The sequence below is a fragment of the Lates calcarifer genome, linkage group LG7_1 (genome assembly GCF_001640805.2).
Source record: "Lates calcarifer isolate ASB-BC8 linkage group LG7_1, TLL_Latcal_v3, whole genome shotgun sequence".
Taxonomy (NCBI): domain Eukaryota; kingdom Metazoa; phylum Chordata; class Actinopteri; family Centropomidae; genus Lates; species Lates calcarifer.
In genome coordinates this window covers 6599186-6615219 of record NC_066839.1, presented here as the reverse complement: position 1 = coordinate 6615219, position 16034 = coordinate 6599186, and the positions used below count along the sequence as shown (strand labels likewise).

Here is a 16034-nt window from a genome sequence, read left to right as displayed (position 1 = left end):
ATCTTTCCAGGACTCCCATTTTTCACCTCCCCACTCCTAAATCATCTCCCTCTACTTACCCCAAGCTCTCTTCTCTCTCTTTCTGTATCTCCCTCGCTTTGTGTCTCTCAGGGTAAACAGTGTTTCGCCTGTTGAACTCGATAATCAACTGTTTTTCTCTCACCGCACACACACACAAACACACGCTCACACATGTGCGTACACATAAGCAGAGGCACATATTCTCATTCAAACACACACGAACACTCACACACACTCCTAGGCCTATATAAGTCAGATAATGATGTGTTTTGGAGGCATGAGGGACAGCAGAGCAGAACCAAATGCCTCCATACATGTGAAACAAACAAATTACCACTGTGTGTGTGTGTATGTGTGTGTGCATGTGTATCTGATCGCTAGGAGCAGTGTGCGAGTACTGTATGAAAACACAATTCTTTGCTTCAATCTCTGATTGTGTTACAGAGATAGATGCTATGTGACTTGACTGCATGACTCGTTCACACACACTGGTCTGTCATGTTAGCGTGTATCATTGGACGTGACGGGCTGTGTGTGTAATGGCAAACTAGCAGTGGATATATAAGAGTATAAATGTGTGTGTGATAACGTTCTAAATTCTCGTGCATGACCTCCTGTATTGTTAATGCCAAGAATGCTCATTGGCTTGTTAGCATGCTCTGAGGGATGCTCATTGGTCCAGAAGCGTATTCCACTGATGCTCATTGGGTATTTTATCGCCTGTGTTGGTCCAGGGACTGCTCATTCTCAAGGATAGCCATTACTATTATGATAGTGAGCACTGTTAGAAGAATATTTTTACAATATTTCTGCTTTATTTTGCAGAGTATAAAGTAAAAGTTTTGCAAATGTGAGAGTGAAGCATCATTTTTAATGAAGACTTCTGTATGTGTAAAACCTGGCCTTAATAAGGTTTTGTAAAACTTCTAAGATGGAAGCAGAGGAGGCAAACACTTTTAAGTGGAGCCAAACTCAAATGTAATGTAATATTTAAAGTTGCTCTAATTTGAATTTAATTTGATAAATTGACTGCATACAGTACGGCAAAAGGTGTCGCTGTAGTGGTGAGGAAGCTGCAGAGAATGATAACCTAACTTTGCAGTTCCTTTTAGCTCTGTGTAACATTTTAGCATCTTTCAGGTCATTATTTTGATTCTACAACCTGTAACTGCATTGCTTTGGCTCACTCTCACAGCTCTCACTAACCTTGTTTCCAGCAGAAACAGGCAGCTGTTCTCAGGAAGCTCCAATACACCCAGTTTATGCTACCTGCCCAGCACTAAACAGCAGACAGATACAGTTAACAACTGTCTGGCAAACATAGTGTTGCATTTAGCATTTGCATTTTAGAGTCAGACGTCTCCTTGGTTAGTGGAGATCAAAACAAACTGTGCAGTGAATGTGAATATTTGTCAAATGGCCAGAAACACAACTCCATATTATTGCTAATATTGCCCCATGTCTGATAAATGTGTAAGTAGGCAAAATGTTTGTTGACATGTTCACCGTATATGAGGTCAACTTTGCATTTACTGCTTCCTCTGTCTTCCCCCCCCCCAGTGGCCAAAAAAAATACCAGAATAACTTTTTTACTTAAAAGGTATCAAGAATGATTGAATGAATTAAATGATGAATTTAATGTTCATGTATACTATTTTCATAATACAATATATTTCAAAAAAATTTAAAAATTAAATTTTAAAATATATAACACTTACTACTTTAACTGTCATTCACCTCCAACAGTGGATGTAACAGCCTTCAAAAGCTGTTGAATCCTGACTTCCCTGTATCCGCCTTGTATCCAGATTTACAAACAGATTCACAGTCAAGACAGATGAAAGCTTCAAAAACAAAAAGTGCTCATCATTTGGACAAAAAAAGACTGACGAAGTTGGACAGAGAGAGAGTGTACTGGGAGATTGAAGCAGGGGATAAAGGGATGATGGATGAACATGGAGAGAGGAGAAACATCCTTTGCTGACAGCTGATGAAAGAAAGCTCAAAATACACTGAAACTTGACAAACACACAACTCAGCTTGTGTTGTATTTCGCCCTAACTCCCTCTATAACTCTGCCTCTACCTTCCCCAACTTTCTATAACCATTTTTCATCTTCCTTCTCTTCTATATTGTCCTATCAAGAAGAAGTGATACAAAATAATAATTCTTTAAAAAGAAAATCTGCTACAGGTAAAAACCTGAGGCACAAAAAATGGCAGTGTTTAGAAAAATGCTCTGATTTCACCTCGATTGTAGAGGTTGTCACTTCACAGTTGTGATGAATGAAAAGTGTCATGAAAGTATTTCTTTAAAATATTTCTGTGGAAAAAACCTTGCTTTTTTGCAAGAAGAACATTGGCCTTTACCAAGCTGCTGAGCTGTGACAGAGAGAGAGAGAGAGTGTGTAGAGGTGTGTGCGTAGAGGAGTTCTCTTAATCTGGACTTGATTGCACGAGATGGATTTCCTTTCTCAACACCCCTCCCCACCCCCCTTTCTTTTTTTCACTTGCATGGCTGAGAAAGTGCCTTTACATCAATCACAGTGGATTTGTTCCAGTTTTCATCAACCAGATAATTTGGTATCACGCACATTTGTGTTCATGGAAAGTGTGTGCAGAGATCTACACAGCCAATCCCACGTCTCAGAGAAAATAAAATCATTACACCTGGCTATCACTTGTAGAAATACAACATAAATCACTGCAATTCTGATTCACTGATGTTTTCATTACAAAAACATAATTAATGTCAAACAAACTATACCCTGCAGTGCATGCCAGCATACAGTTTGCCACAGTAAGTGTCTTTAAGAAATTAAGACCATATTCGGTTTTGACGTTGTTGCCGAAGAGGATGCTACTTTTTGTTCTTCCCACCTTTTCTGGTGATCATGAAACCACATAAAAGCTGTCAACAGGTTTTGATATCTGTTAGGATGTGTGTAATCCATTGATAGGAAAGTGTAGATGAGTCTAGCTTAGAACCATAACACTTCCATTGCACTCTAAAGCATTTAATCTCATTTCCTGTCAAGTCCAACAGGTTTAAGGCAGTGTGGAGGCTGATTGTCTTGTGTTTTCATACGTACTATTATCACAGAATTGCACAATGCCTGCAATAGCATGTGTGAGTCTGATCCCAGCCTCAGAGGTGGAACAGCATAGATGAATGTATTCAATATAGAGTGTCATCCTGCCATTGTTTGTTACTTCAGGTCTGATACACAGCAAGCTGCTGGAGCTGACTTTCAAGAGTCAGCGAGCCGTGGGAGTGCAGAACAATAATTGATTGGCTCTCAGAGGTTGGAGGTAAATGAGCTGCTCTTAGTCATCGTCCTGGATGAGATGTGCATACTGAGTTACAGTACATCTAACCTTCTCTCTGCTGCCACCAACAGTGATAATTATCATGTCATAGTCAAGCACACAACCACCCCAAGATTCAACAATTGCTTTCTTTTGTTTTTTCAAGTGGCACAGCCAAGTGTCTATGTAAGTGTTTTTTCTACTGCAGCACTTAGCAGCTCACAAAAAGTCTGTTTGCTATACAGTTTTATGGAAGGAAATGTCTGTTATTGGAACCATGTGTACAAAAAATGACCTTATAACTTAACCTTAAGCTAAAGAGTTTTTACTTAATCAAATTATCTTGACCTAAATCTCATTGTAAGCACACAAGGGGAAATGTATGTGTGTGTTGTCTATGGGCCTAATCAAGAACAGCCTCTACCCCAACCCTCATTCCCTTCATGCAGTAAAGTGAGAGGACCTCATCCAGTGACTGCTTGTAACCCCAAACTTCATCTAAGGCCAAACCCCATGCAGAGCTCCTCAAACAACTGGCTGACAACCCAGCTCACCAGTGTCATTCCAATCTGCCAGCACCCACTCAGAGTTCATACCTCCAGACTGACCCCCAGCCAAATGCACTGCAACCAACAGGACAGGACCCCCAGACCCTGATTGTCCTGGAGGCGTGGAGTCCAAAAACAAGAACCCAGATACATCTTGCAAGCAAGGACCCACACCACAGCTGCCAAAACATTCTCTCAGTCCCATGAAGCTGCCACGTCAAGGGTACCAGGTCAAGCTAAAACCGACCACCTGAACTCCACCCTGAAAAAAAAGACGTTTCAGGGTGCCATCTGTCTGAAACAATTGTGCTGCCATACTCCAGAACATGAACACTCTGTTGTTGTCATTGCCACTCACGGTGACATGGTCCAGAGTAATCAGGACTAGTGAGTGTAAAAAATACCCCTGCCACTAAGAAAGGGGATTACACACAAATCCACATGGCCACTATCCTGAGCACAATTGCATTATGAAAATATTAAACTATATTATTGCACAAAGTCATCTCCAACTCACTGAGCTCTTTTCAAGGGCAATCCTGGATGCCATGGGTAGCAAACATCCCCATAGCCATAGTGTCTCCTCACACCAGGTGAAAGTCTGATTACACAGTTTTCTTCAAGAATCCTGCATCCATCTCCCACCAACAGGCATGACGCAACAACTAAAAAGGGCCTGTAGAGAGAAGCCCCTGAAGATACAGAACCAAACAAGACCTTGCTTGGGCATGCCCCTAGTGCTAAAACTGACAGACCTGATTTTTGGCTTTGCCACTTTTTTGGCAAGGACTTTCTTTTCTCTTTCTCAACATATATCACTCTCACACACTGAGGGTCAGTTTGGTTGCATGTTGTTCAGCATTCCAGTGACTATGGGTCCATCTGGAGCCAATCTAACCCTACTGCTTGGGACAAGAGTAGTCTGTGTGTCCGTGCATAACTGCTTGTGCGTAACCGGTAGATAAACAGGGAGTGAAAACTCCAGATACCAATTGCAATTGTGTGTGTGTTTATATTTCTGTCTTTGTGTGTGTGTACGTCTTTGTTTCACCAGGTATTTGTGTGTGTTCTTGTGTATGCCTGCAAGCCTGTATGTGTCTGTGTGTGTCACTTTAGGGGAGTTTGTTTTCTGAAGCTTTTGTGACAATCTGGTTTTCATTTCCTGAAGGATGATTTCCTTTTGTCCCCCCAACCCTCTCTCTCTGCCCAATCTCCTGAAGAGAGCGTTGGTTGCCACTGTCTGCTTTTGTACTCCAAAAATTGACAGCAAACAGGCATATTTCTCTGAAGAAGCTAGCATGTGGTGTACAAAAAGGAAAGTTGCATACTAATAGCTTATTTCAGTCTAAATAGTGACATTACTTCTTACAAGCAGATATTTGTTTCATTCTAGTTATTGTCCTTAGTTTCTTACCTCTAAAATCACCATAGGAAGAATGCTTTGTCTATTTTTGTATTTGCTGCATTAAATCAAAGTGATGAGAACATAACCATTTACATGAAAAAGAGAGATTCTTGTGGGATTTAATTTTCGCATTATTCACCTTCGATCTGATGTGTAGTGGAACAAAGAAAAGAGAGAAAAATGTGTTAATGCCCATTATTGAGTTTACAAACAGCAGCTGACAACAATCTCACGCCAAGGTCCATTTAATAGCTTTTCTTGAGGTTTTGATTATATCAGTTGATCTTCATTAGTAGGTGGGGTGTGGAAATTTCGATTTATTTTTTTGGATCACGTTCATTCATAAATCATTTGGTAAGAATGAACTTTGAAGCAACTTTTAACTTGCCATAGACAAGAAGTCCTTATTTAGAAAAGTCTGAAGTTGAAGACCAGGTGACATTACTGCCAAATAGACTTTGAGGTGAGACTGCCAGTTTTGTTAAATAGTTTTACCATGATAGTGATAATGTTACTGTAACTGTGGAAAAAGTGGGTGACATGTTTAGAGTTATTCATCTGTCACTGCGTTCAGAGGTGTACGTTCAGTTAGAGATTTAAGGATAAAACAAGACTGATAAAGTGTAGTTCCTGAGATTAGCTGGCTGTCAGTAAACATGTTGTCAGTTTAGACCATGTGAAGCCTGTCAGTAATTTCAGCCGCTGGTGATAGTGATTTGTGTGAGAGGGAATTGGGGTTGTTTTCCTTCCAGTTAAGGGAGCTGCAATGAGTCTATGTGGGAGTATATGCAAGAGGCTATTTCATAGCCAACAGTGCAGTAAACTGTTGTTTTGTGTGCATAGTTTGCTAAGTGAACCAGTGAAGCCAGATAAGCTCTTCTTATCCTCCATCTGTCAACTCAACTTAAGAACATAAAGTGTTGGCATGCTTAAATGTATTTTGAAAGGACTTTTGAATATTTTTTTAAAAAACTAAAACCGTTTGTTTATTCTCATGTAAAACAAAGCTGTTACTATTGTAGGACAGTACCTGGAACTTTTTTGTTTATCTAAATATTTTTTAAGATGTCCTTGTACTTAAATTGTCTGTCTTTAAATAATTTATAAAATCGCGAGTACCCAACAAAATCTAAGTCCTGCAGTGGTTCGGGTTAGAATCCTGGGTCCTTTGCTGCATGTCCACCCCATAATAATCTTTATTTTAAAAAATTAGGGATGGGTCACTTACCAGGATTGTATCAGGATTTGCTGTGTTTCTTCAATTTTTTTTTTTTTTTTTTTTTTTTTGGTGAAGTGGTATTTTAGCCGTTTGTTCTCCTCAGAGAGTCGGACTGGAGCAGAAATCTGACCTTTTTAGAGTAACAGCAGTATTATAATCAGGATGTACTAACACTCGTAGGTCATTAAAATGCTCTGACTTTGTTATTTAAAGTTATGGAGAAGTCATATTACATCAGGACTCCGGTGGGAACCCTGGAGGAGGACTGAGGTCGTGGTGACTCACTTTCACACCTCTTCACGCTGCTCCATGCCAAAACTACTCCTTAGCACAGGCAGCAAATTAAATCTCATAACTTCACTCCTCTCATTTCCTCCATCCGCTCCTCTCTGCTTTCCTCCCTCTTATTTTATCCTTGTTTTGTGTCTCTCCCCTGCTGTCCCACTGCATTTTATCCCATCTTTTGTTACTCTCTCCTCAGTTCTGTCCGCCTACTCCTCTCTTTTAAATTCTCTTATTTCTTGTCTCCCAGTTTCTCCTCCTCTCTGTGTGTCCACTATATTTCACTCTGATAAAGAGTAGCAAGAGGATGCTAACGTGTATCATTGTAAAACCTTCATTAGTATTTTAGGTTAATAATTTTTTTAAGCATTTGAAGTCTTAGCATTGCAGCATGTCAAATACCCCCGTAACTGTAGCAGGAGCTGTACAATTAATTCTCATCTCTTCAAGTCAGTCCAGTTCAATATTCTCTTTTTTTCAGAAAATATTTTTGTGATATTAAAGTATCTTGCTTTACATTTAAACTGAATGTCTTGTATGAGCATATATATACTCAAAAAGTTCACCATAATGGAGACCGTCATGTCCTTGATTAGGTTTTTAACAGCAAGGATTATGTCGTCTTCTTATCCTGGCCACTAATACAGTTAATAACAGCTTTATCAAGCTCTCATGGGGATCCGACTGAGGTCTATTGTAGCTGTGTGTGTCTGAGTGTTTATTGTTCCTTCTTTTCCACTCCCCATAATTCCCCTCTACCTCCCCATAATTCCCCTCCCCTGCTGTGCCATTCTGTCGGTCTTTTCTCTTTCCTGTGTTTTATTCCTTTTATTTCCTCTCCCCCAGGAGAGTAGAGATGGGTCATCAGGTTGCCATGACAAAAGCTTTGAATATTGTCCAGGTTGAGTGGGTGGCTTCAGAGAAATTAGTTTTCTCAGAAATGTCAATAATTTCAAAAGGAAGTAAATTGCTAAATTCAGGTGTGCTAAGTGAATAGACCACCAAGAAGTACAAGTGCTATCAACTGTGTTCCTGAGCATACGTAGCGGATGTCTTTTATTTTCCTCTATTGTATTTTCCTCAATTCATTCCCATGAGTGGGATAAATAATGTCTAGCTTATCTTATGCTGCTGAGTGCTTACCAAACACAACAATAGTAATAATACAAACAAGTATGAAACATGAAAATTAACATTTTAGGCAAGGTCGTTCAGTGGATTAAAACACTCACAGACCTATGCAGTCTTAGTATTTTTATCTAGATTTTGCTTTATACCACCACTTTCCAACATGAGGCCAAATTGGCCACAGGATAAATCTGAAGAATTCAACTCATTCAACTCAATCAAAGATTTATTTGCTTCTTTAGATATATTAAAAATGTTCAAAATATATAAACTGGGAAGGAACTGCTCACAATTTATAGACATGCAACCTAAGAGAAGGTGACACAAATGTCATATGTCACAAGACAAAATTTGGGGGAAAACTGCTCATATACTGTAAAATGTGTCAATGAAATTTTGGCCGTTTTGCCATTCAATATTTTCATGTTAGCAATGGAAAAAATTGTCTTTCTTGAAGTCAAGAAAATTATTATTTTGTATTTAATTAATGTCAGATTCTAAACAATGTAACGTAATCTCACACAACACTGCTGCTCTGGTTAGTCTGTGTAAAACATCGTCTTCTGTTATGTCTTTTGCTTTCATCATGCTGCAATTTTGTTGCAGTGGAACAAATTGGAGTTTTTTTCTGAGAGGGAGAGTTAAGTGTGACTGCAGAGTCCATGCTGTGGGAGTGCAGATGTACAAATGGTGAAAAAGGTCGAGCAGCCTGTCTTGATATGTGTACTCTTTGTACTGTGGGCTTAAACTATGATTTTACTGTCTGCCAGAGTCCAAATCAGCAAATGGGGTTAGATTAGAATAGAGTAGTGTTAGTCAATAAAAATGTCCACCCAAGAACACCTCCATGCCTTCTGCTGTGGAAGTGTGTGTGTGTATTTTCAGTCAGCTGTGAAATGGGCGATTCCTCCTTCCAGTTTAAGAACTGAGAGTAATGATGTAGAATGGAAGAGGTTTATAGAGGCATTAAGCCCACCTTTTACTCCCTCTCTAACTCTCTCTCTCTCTATCTTTCTGTCTCCAGTTCTTTCTTCATCTCTCTCCCCCTCTTCCTCAATGCCCCCCTCTCTCTATTTTTATGATGGCATTATTATCTCGCTCTCCCACCCATTACTGTTCAGGTTGGAGCAGAATAATAAATTTCAGGATCATGCCGACGCAGCATTTCTCCAGCTGGAGCTCATTCTGTGGACTCGACAGAAACACTGCTTCAAAACAACACAAGACAACAAAGATTGTAGCTTATTTGTGTTCTCCTCACCTTTAAAATTAATTCAAAATTAGATTTTAGCTAAACCCTGTTTAGCAGAGGCAGTAGTTGTAGTGGTTTTGTTGTGCTGCTGGCAAAATATGAGTGGCATGACAGTACAGTAATGCTGCTGCCATGAAGAATTTATGCATGCCTACATGTGAGAGTGTTTTTGTCAAATTCATGTCATAAGAAATTGATAAAATACAGATTTTCTGGTTAACTTTAGATTTTAACATAATTAATACTTGAAGCAAATATTTACAGCTTGCCAAATTTGGCATCATTTTTTGTCACAAAATATTAAATTTTATTTCACTTTTAGATGTAGGGCACACTAAGCTGTTTTTTTAGCTTGGGATTTCTGAGACTTTAATTGACTACTGTGTCAGCATGGGTGCTGCAGAAATATGTTTCAGTAGGTTCTTACAAATAGTTGATGGGCTAAAGACTGCAATATGCACAGGTGGCCATACAACATAGCTGCACATTAGCCCCCATTGTGTGATTTATACTTGGTATACAATTGATAATAATTACGTATATTCTGTTTCAGCACTAGGTAGAGTAAAACTGTAAAATCCTCAGTTTTCGTCATCTATCTTAGTTAGTACTTGTGTTGCTCTCTTGGGTTTGGTTTCCTTTGGTGCCCCCTGTTGGTGGGGAGTGTAGCAAATATTGATGCACTCTCCTTTTTATAGCGAGATTATGCATCTTTTGAAAGAAGAAATAACACATGCTTGTTATTATAATATTAGATTTTAACATAATAATAAACAGTAGTTTAGTATAACCATGGTCCAACATGACCTGTAACTTTTGGTGGTTAGGGTTAGAAAACATTAGAGAAACTTTATTGCTGTGTAACTGACATTACTGAGTGAGTTTGCAGACTTTTGTGACTTTTCTTTCTGTACTACATTCTGTCTTGCCATATACCATCCTGTAATTATCACTTGTGGCCACAGTGGTCATTGTTCTGCACAAATTGCATAGTGACACTTCATCTCTAACTCCATCTTAGTTAATGAATGAAAACAAAACATGTGTCCAGAAAAGACATTTGGACTTGCTTCGGATATGAGTATCATTTGTTTGCCACTACACATATTAAACATCATTAATCATGTCAACAATTTGCTGTAACTTGCCAATCTGTTTCTCTTCAGCTTTCAGCCTATGGAGGGAGCGTGGTCTACACCGTGTCTTATACTACAGACCAACAAGAGCAAATGGCAATTAGAGTCACCTCAGAACATGATTTAATCATAGAGGTAAGTTTTTAAACACACACAAAGAAAAAGACATTGTTGAGCATTGGCTACTTATATATTTAAAAAAGAGCTGTTTAACAATATGTCTGCCCTTTTCTGTACTGTTCTGTATGGTGCCTATAATGGGTCTTGCTTTATTAAACCCTGAAGGCACATTTGGGCGATTCTTTAAGAGCAGTGAGCAGCCCAGAAATAAGCTCCAGATCTCTGAGCAGCACCTTGGTCAAGGGCAGTATTCCTAACTCTTGACACGTACATGTTTTTTTGGTGAGGGAGGAGGTGGTCACAACCAGATGAAACCCACGTGAACAATGTGAACGTGTGTTTTATGTATTTGTGTCTGCAGCATTATTTATCTTTTCCCACAAGCCACTGACTCCTGCACCAGTGAGAAACCACTAAATGAAGTAGCAAATAAAAGCTGTTAAACACACACACACACACACACACACTCACGCACACACGCACGCACACACACACACACACACACACACACACACACACACACACACACACACACACACACACACACACACACACACACACACACACAAAGCAGCTACAGCTGGCAGAGAAATGCTGAACTTAGCAATAAAAAATGCAAATAGAGACTCTCTCCCTCTCCTTGCTCTCTGTATGTCTTTATAATGAGCAGGTTGCGATATGATGTATGGCAGCAATAAGCAAAGCAACAACACTATTAGTTAACTGTTTATATCTCCTATATCAGTAAACAACATTGTGTGTTTGTGTGTGTACACACAAACTGAAATGGGGCAAGTGCTGGTTGGCATGTGTGTTTGTTTTGCATGTTCAGTGTGCCAGCGCTGTACAAATGATGCTGTTGTTTTGCACACACAACTTTCTACCGATGACATGCTAAAGAGAAAACTTTAATTAGTAAATAGTTTGAAGGATTTTCAAATACAGCATCTGTAATAGGGTGCAATAATGAGGCATATCTACCCCTCAGACACCGACTTGAAAAAAGAAATTACAAGTAAAAAATTAAACAATGGATTAAAAGTTTTATTTTATAGAGATGGAATTGTAGATTGAATATGGACACAAATTCAAACAGCAGTTGTATCACAACTTTACTTTTTGTGTCTCTGGGTTTGTCAAAAACTGCCACATGGAAAAGAATGAAGAACGTAAAGAAGGGGAGACAGAGGCAAACATAACAAAAAGAGGAAGGTAGGAAGTAAAAAGAAGAAAGGAAGAAAAGATGGGTGGAAGAAAAAAGGAAAGAATGGAAAAAGAACAGTAAGAAATGAAGAGAGACAGAAACAAAAAGTAAAAGACAAAAGGAAGGAGGAAAAACAAAGGACAGATGAAGGAAAGATGGAAATGAACAAAAGAAAGATGGAATAAGAAAGAGGTAAGGACGGAGACAGAAAAGAAAGGGCAAGGAGAAGAGGAAGAGACTGAAATGCAGGAGAGAGGGAAGGAAGGACAGTAGGAAGGAAAAACAGTAAAAAAAAAAACAGGGAGGAAGGAAGGGTACAAAGAGGGAAAGAAAAAAGGAGAGAATGAAAACTGAGAGATAGTCACAGACCAATGGGCTTGTGTTATTTAAAGACGTGTCAGTGAGATCGACAGACTGGGAGGAGATGGGAGGAGGGGGAGAGGAGGACAAGTGTCGGTCTTGTTGTCAACAAAAAGCCTCTCCAAATGATGACAGTAATGAACCACCTACACGCTGTCAACCAACTTTCTCCCTCTTCACTGTCTCTCTTTCAGCCTTTGTCTTGTTTTGTTTCTTTCTTTCCCCCCACTGTTTACTCTCTGCATATCTGCATCAAGTTGTGATATTGTTTGTTGCATGGTTTTGTGAAGCACAGGAAGCAGCTTGCGTCTTGGTTATAACTGTTTGCGATCTGAATAGACAGTAATCTCTCTGTCTTCGTTTATCTGTATGGCTTTGTTGATTTCCGTGTCTTTCTCTGAATCCATGCCCACTTTATCAGCCTCCATCAGCACAGTTAAAAGAAATGTAAATACCAAGCCTTTTCTGACAACAATAACAACAGCCAATATTCTGCTGTGGAAATAATGTGCATGTTCAGTTTCTCATTTTGTTTAAAACAACTGGAAAAAAAACTGATTAATTCTACTGTCCAATTTTATTTTTCACTAATGCAAAACAATATATTTAGAGAGAGTTATTTTGAGTTCTGTCACTAGTAGTTCAAGATTTTTTTCCAAGAAACATCTGAAAACAACAATGTGGAAACTGGAGATGTAAACAAATAGAAATACATTATTCAGATATGGACTGAAAATGTGCTCTGAACAGATACAACCATCATCCAAATCCAAATATAGTGCATTTCCTTTGCAATGGATCATGCATTTTATTAAACATAACATTGTCATTTAATGTATTATATTAGAGTTAGCCTGTTTTGTGATAGCAGGCTTTACAGTGTTGTGATGTGAACACAGCATTTGCCATTGTTAGCTTTCGTTAACTAATGCTGTTCACTCACCAAGACTCCTCCCCTGTTCCTCACTGGTTCTCTTCACACCACAACACAATGTCTTTCCTGTGGCTGTTATTTCTCTCTAACTCTGTCTGTTCCTGGTCTCTTGGACACCTAGCACACTCATTATTATAAGGCTGTGGTCCTGTGTATGCATCCAAATATACATTTTCAACCTCTTGAGTGTCAAAACTAGCTTGGGACAGTTGGGATCCTTATTTATTTATGTTAAACTTGATCTTGGTTGGTTGGTTGCCTTTTGTTTCATCAATTCCAGTTTGTTGTTTTTAGATGTTGAAACAAAATTCAGTCACAAAAACAACTCCAGATGTCATTGTAGTGTATATGTAAGTCAAAACCCCCCCCAGAAAATCTAGTTTCTACGTCGTGTCCCTACACTTCATGATTTACTGGGGTCTCCAACCTGCAAGTTGCTCTTTAAAGCTTTTTTTCATCTGCAGCCCTGTGACGGGTCACAAACCAACAATGAATTGATTTTACAAACAAGCATTGCCTGTGTAGCCAAAGCTTGATACAGCTTAATCTCCGGTTCAATAGAGCTCCTCTGATGTGCAAAAACTATTAAAAATACATTAATGAGCCACACTGTTGCGCTATGTGAAATGTTCACTCATTGTTATCTCACATGCACCATCCCACTGCTGTAAATACTCGCTGGCACAACAAACGTGTATTAATCCACAGCTGAAAATAGTCCCACGAAATGCACTATTTATTCCTGTTTGAGTAAATCTGGATAGAAATTACAGTGTCCAGCTGTTTTAGGAACGTACCTAGCTCTTAAAAATAAAACTATATTTGTGACCCAGTTTCATATGAATGAATGGGCCTGTCTGGTTATAGTAGATCGAAAAATATTGAGGCTTTTTTTTAGGTGTAATAAATAGAAGTGAGAGATAGTAAAACCCCTTCTTTCAGAAACAGTTTTCTCTAAGGTGACTGTCTTTTTATTGTCAATCTGCCTCTTTTCTTTGTCTCTCTCTTTCTTTCCATCTTTGTCCCTGCATTTCTTTGCTCTGCTGTGGCTTTCTCTCTCTTTATGCCTCTCTCCATCTCCTCTCTTTCAATTAGTTTTTATTTAATGGTTTATTGGCATGGTAAGCTCTTTCTCTCTCTCTCTCTCTCTCTCTCTCCATCAGTAGTTGTCACTCTGCGTTAGCGGCTACATGCCATTGATCTGTTCTCAACAAGAGATAGTCAGATACCAGACCCAGGCTCAATTCACTTTGCATTCAGTCCATTCAAAATGTCAATAGAAACTGCAGCTCATTACCTAATGACACATCATTCACTCTCACTCTCTTTTTATCCCCTGATCAGTTGGATATGATAGTCCTTTTATGAAAGAGGTAGACTTTCAGAGAAGATAAACTTTCTCGATATATGGAATTACAAGTTAATTGCAACAAAGAAGAGAAAAAATCAACAAAAAGTTTCTTTCTTCCCTCTCCACCAGGGCGGTGGGATGAAGATCATAGATGGAAGATTTGGCCAGCCGTTGTACCCGTCCTCGCCAAGCACCAATCACATTGTTCTCCTTCCAGAAAACTTCCTGGTTTCAGGGACAGAACAACGGATTAGTCGGAGGGATTTCTTGTCTGTGTTAGCCAATGTGACCAGAGTGATGGTCCGGGCCTCTTACAGTACAGAACCCAGCGCTGTGTACAGGTAGGAAACGTGCACACACTTTGACACATGAGCATTATTGGATGATGTTATGCAGCAGGTCAAGTGTCCTGGATATAGTGAGTATTAGTATTTTTAGTATGGTGTTAAGTATTGTTTTTTGTTTTTTGTTTTTTTTTTTAACTTAAACTCTCAACAAGCCATCCATTAGCTATACCTGCCAATTCCAGCTGACATTGGGTTAGTGGTGGGGAACATCAGTCAATTCCAGGGCTGACACATCCAGATATCCATGCATGCTCACATTCAAGGGATTCAGAGTTGCCGCTTAACCTAACCTGCATGTTTTTGGGATTGTGGGGAGAAATTAGAGAGAAAGCCCAGTCAGACCAACATGCAAACTACACAGCAAAGCCCATGACCATGAATGCCCCATACACTAATAGATCAGCACTGTACAAACTTAAACTGATTGTTCTTGGATTCAAGTGTAGACAGTCGTCCCATAATAAATAAGTACTTTTATGAAAATTGAAAATACTCCTCAATTTTTGGTCTTTTGTGCAAGATAATACATAATATATTAGGGGTGGCTGTCTCTCAGGAGGTAGAGCAGGTTGTCCACTAATCGGAAGATGCAAACGTGTGTGTAAAGGGGTGAATGTGACTTGTAGTCCAAAGTGCTTTGAGTGATTAAGACTAGAAAAGTGCTATCTAAATTCAGTCCATTCCATTTACACCTAATATATAAAATTAGTACTTATAATGTTATATTATGTGAATGTAATTACATTTAATGTATTTTAATAATTATGGAAACCACTTGAGTTTCTTAGTGATGGAATTACATTATGTTGTTGCTAAGATGACTCTCAACATGCATAGGATAATCACAGATAGCAAAAGACAGAATAAACACATTTTCAACAAATGTAAACTCCTAGTGGCTTTAAACATGAAATATTTGTATTAGCTTTATGAAAAGAAAACAAAACAAAAAAAACTTTCCCAGAGCCTAAACAACCCAAGTTTATGTATGTGAAGGCTTATGTAACACAGTTATAACAGACTACCTATGTGCCACATATTTATGCTTAATATCTCTATATGTCCTTGTGTGTTTGTGTATGTACGTAGACTCCACTCATTCTCAATGCAGGTAGCAAATCCCTCAGCCAGAGGAGAGAGGAGAGCATCAGCTGTAGAAATGTGTTCTTGTCCACCTGGATATGCTGGAACTTCCTGTGAGGTAAACACACACACATATTGGAAAAAGTACATAAGTAAAACTACTACAAAGCCATGTGAAAATATAACTTATTTTGAATGGAAAAGATTAGTCAACAAAGTGAGTGCTTCACCCCCCCCCCCCCCCTTTTTTTTTTTCTGATTAAATAGACATATTAGGAGTCTTTTCAAATTAGATTTACAACAACCTTGTTGTCTGCAAGGTCTGAAAAATATTGT

The 16034-nt window shown here is 38.9% G+C and overlaps 1 protein-coding gene across 1 annotated transcript in view; it reads left to right on the top strand.

The window, feature by feature from the left end:
* The window catches only part of lama2 (laminin, alpha 2), a 180227-nt gene that overhangs the window by 57984 nt on the left and 106209 nt on the right, over positions 1 to 16034 (top strand). Inside the window, 3 exon segments of the mRNA XM_051071796.1 lie at positions 10330 to 10434; positions 14398 to 14609; positions 15705 to 15816. Of these exon segments, the coding sequence (XP_050927753.1) occupies positions 10330 to 10434; positions 14398 to 14609; positions 15705 to 15816 (429 nt within the window).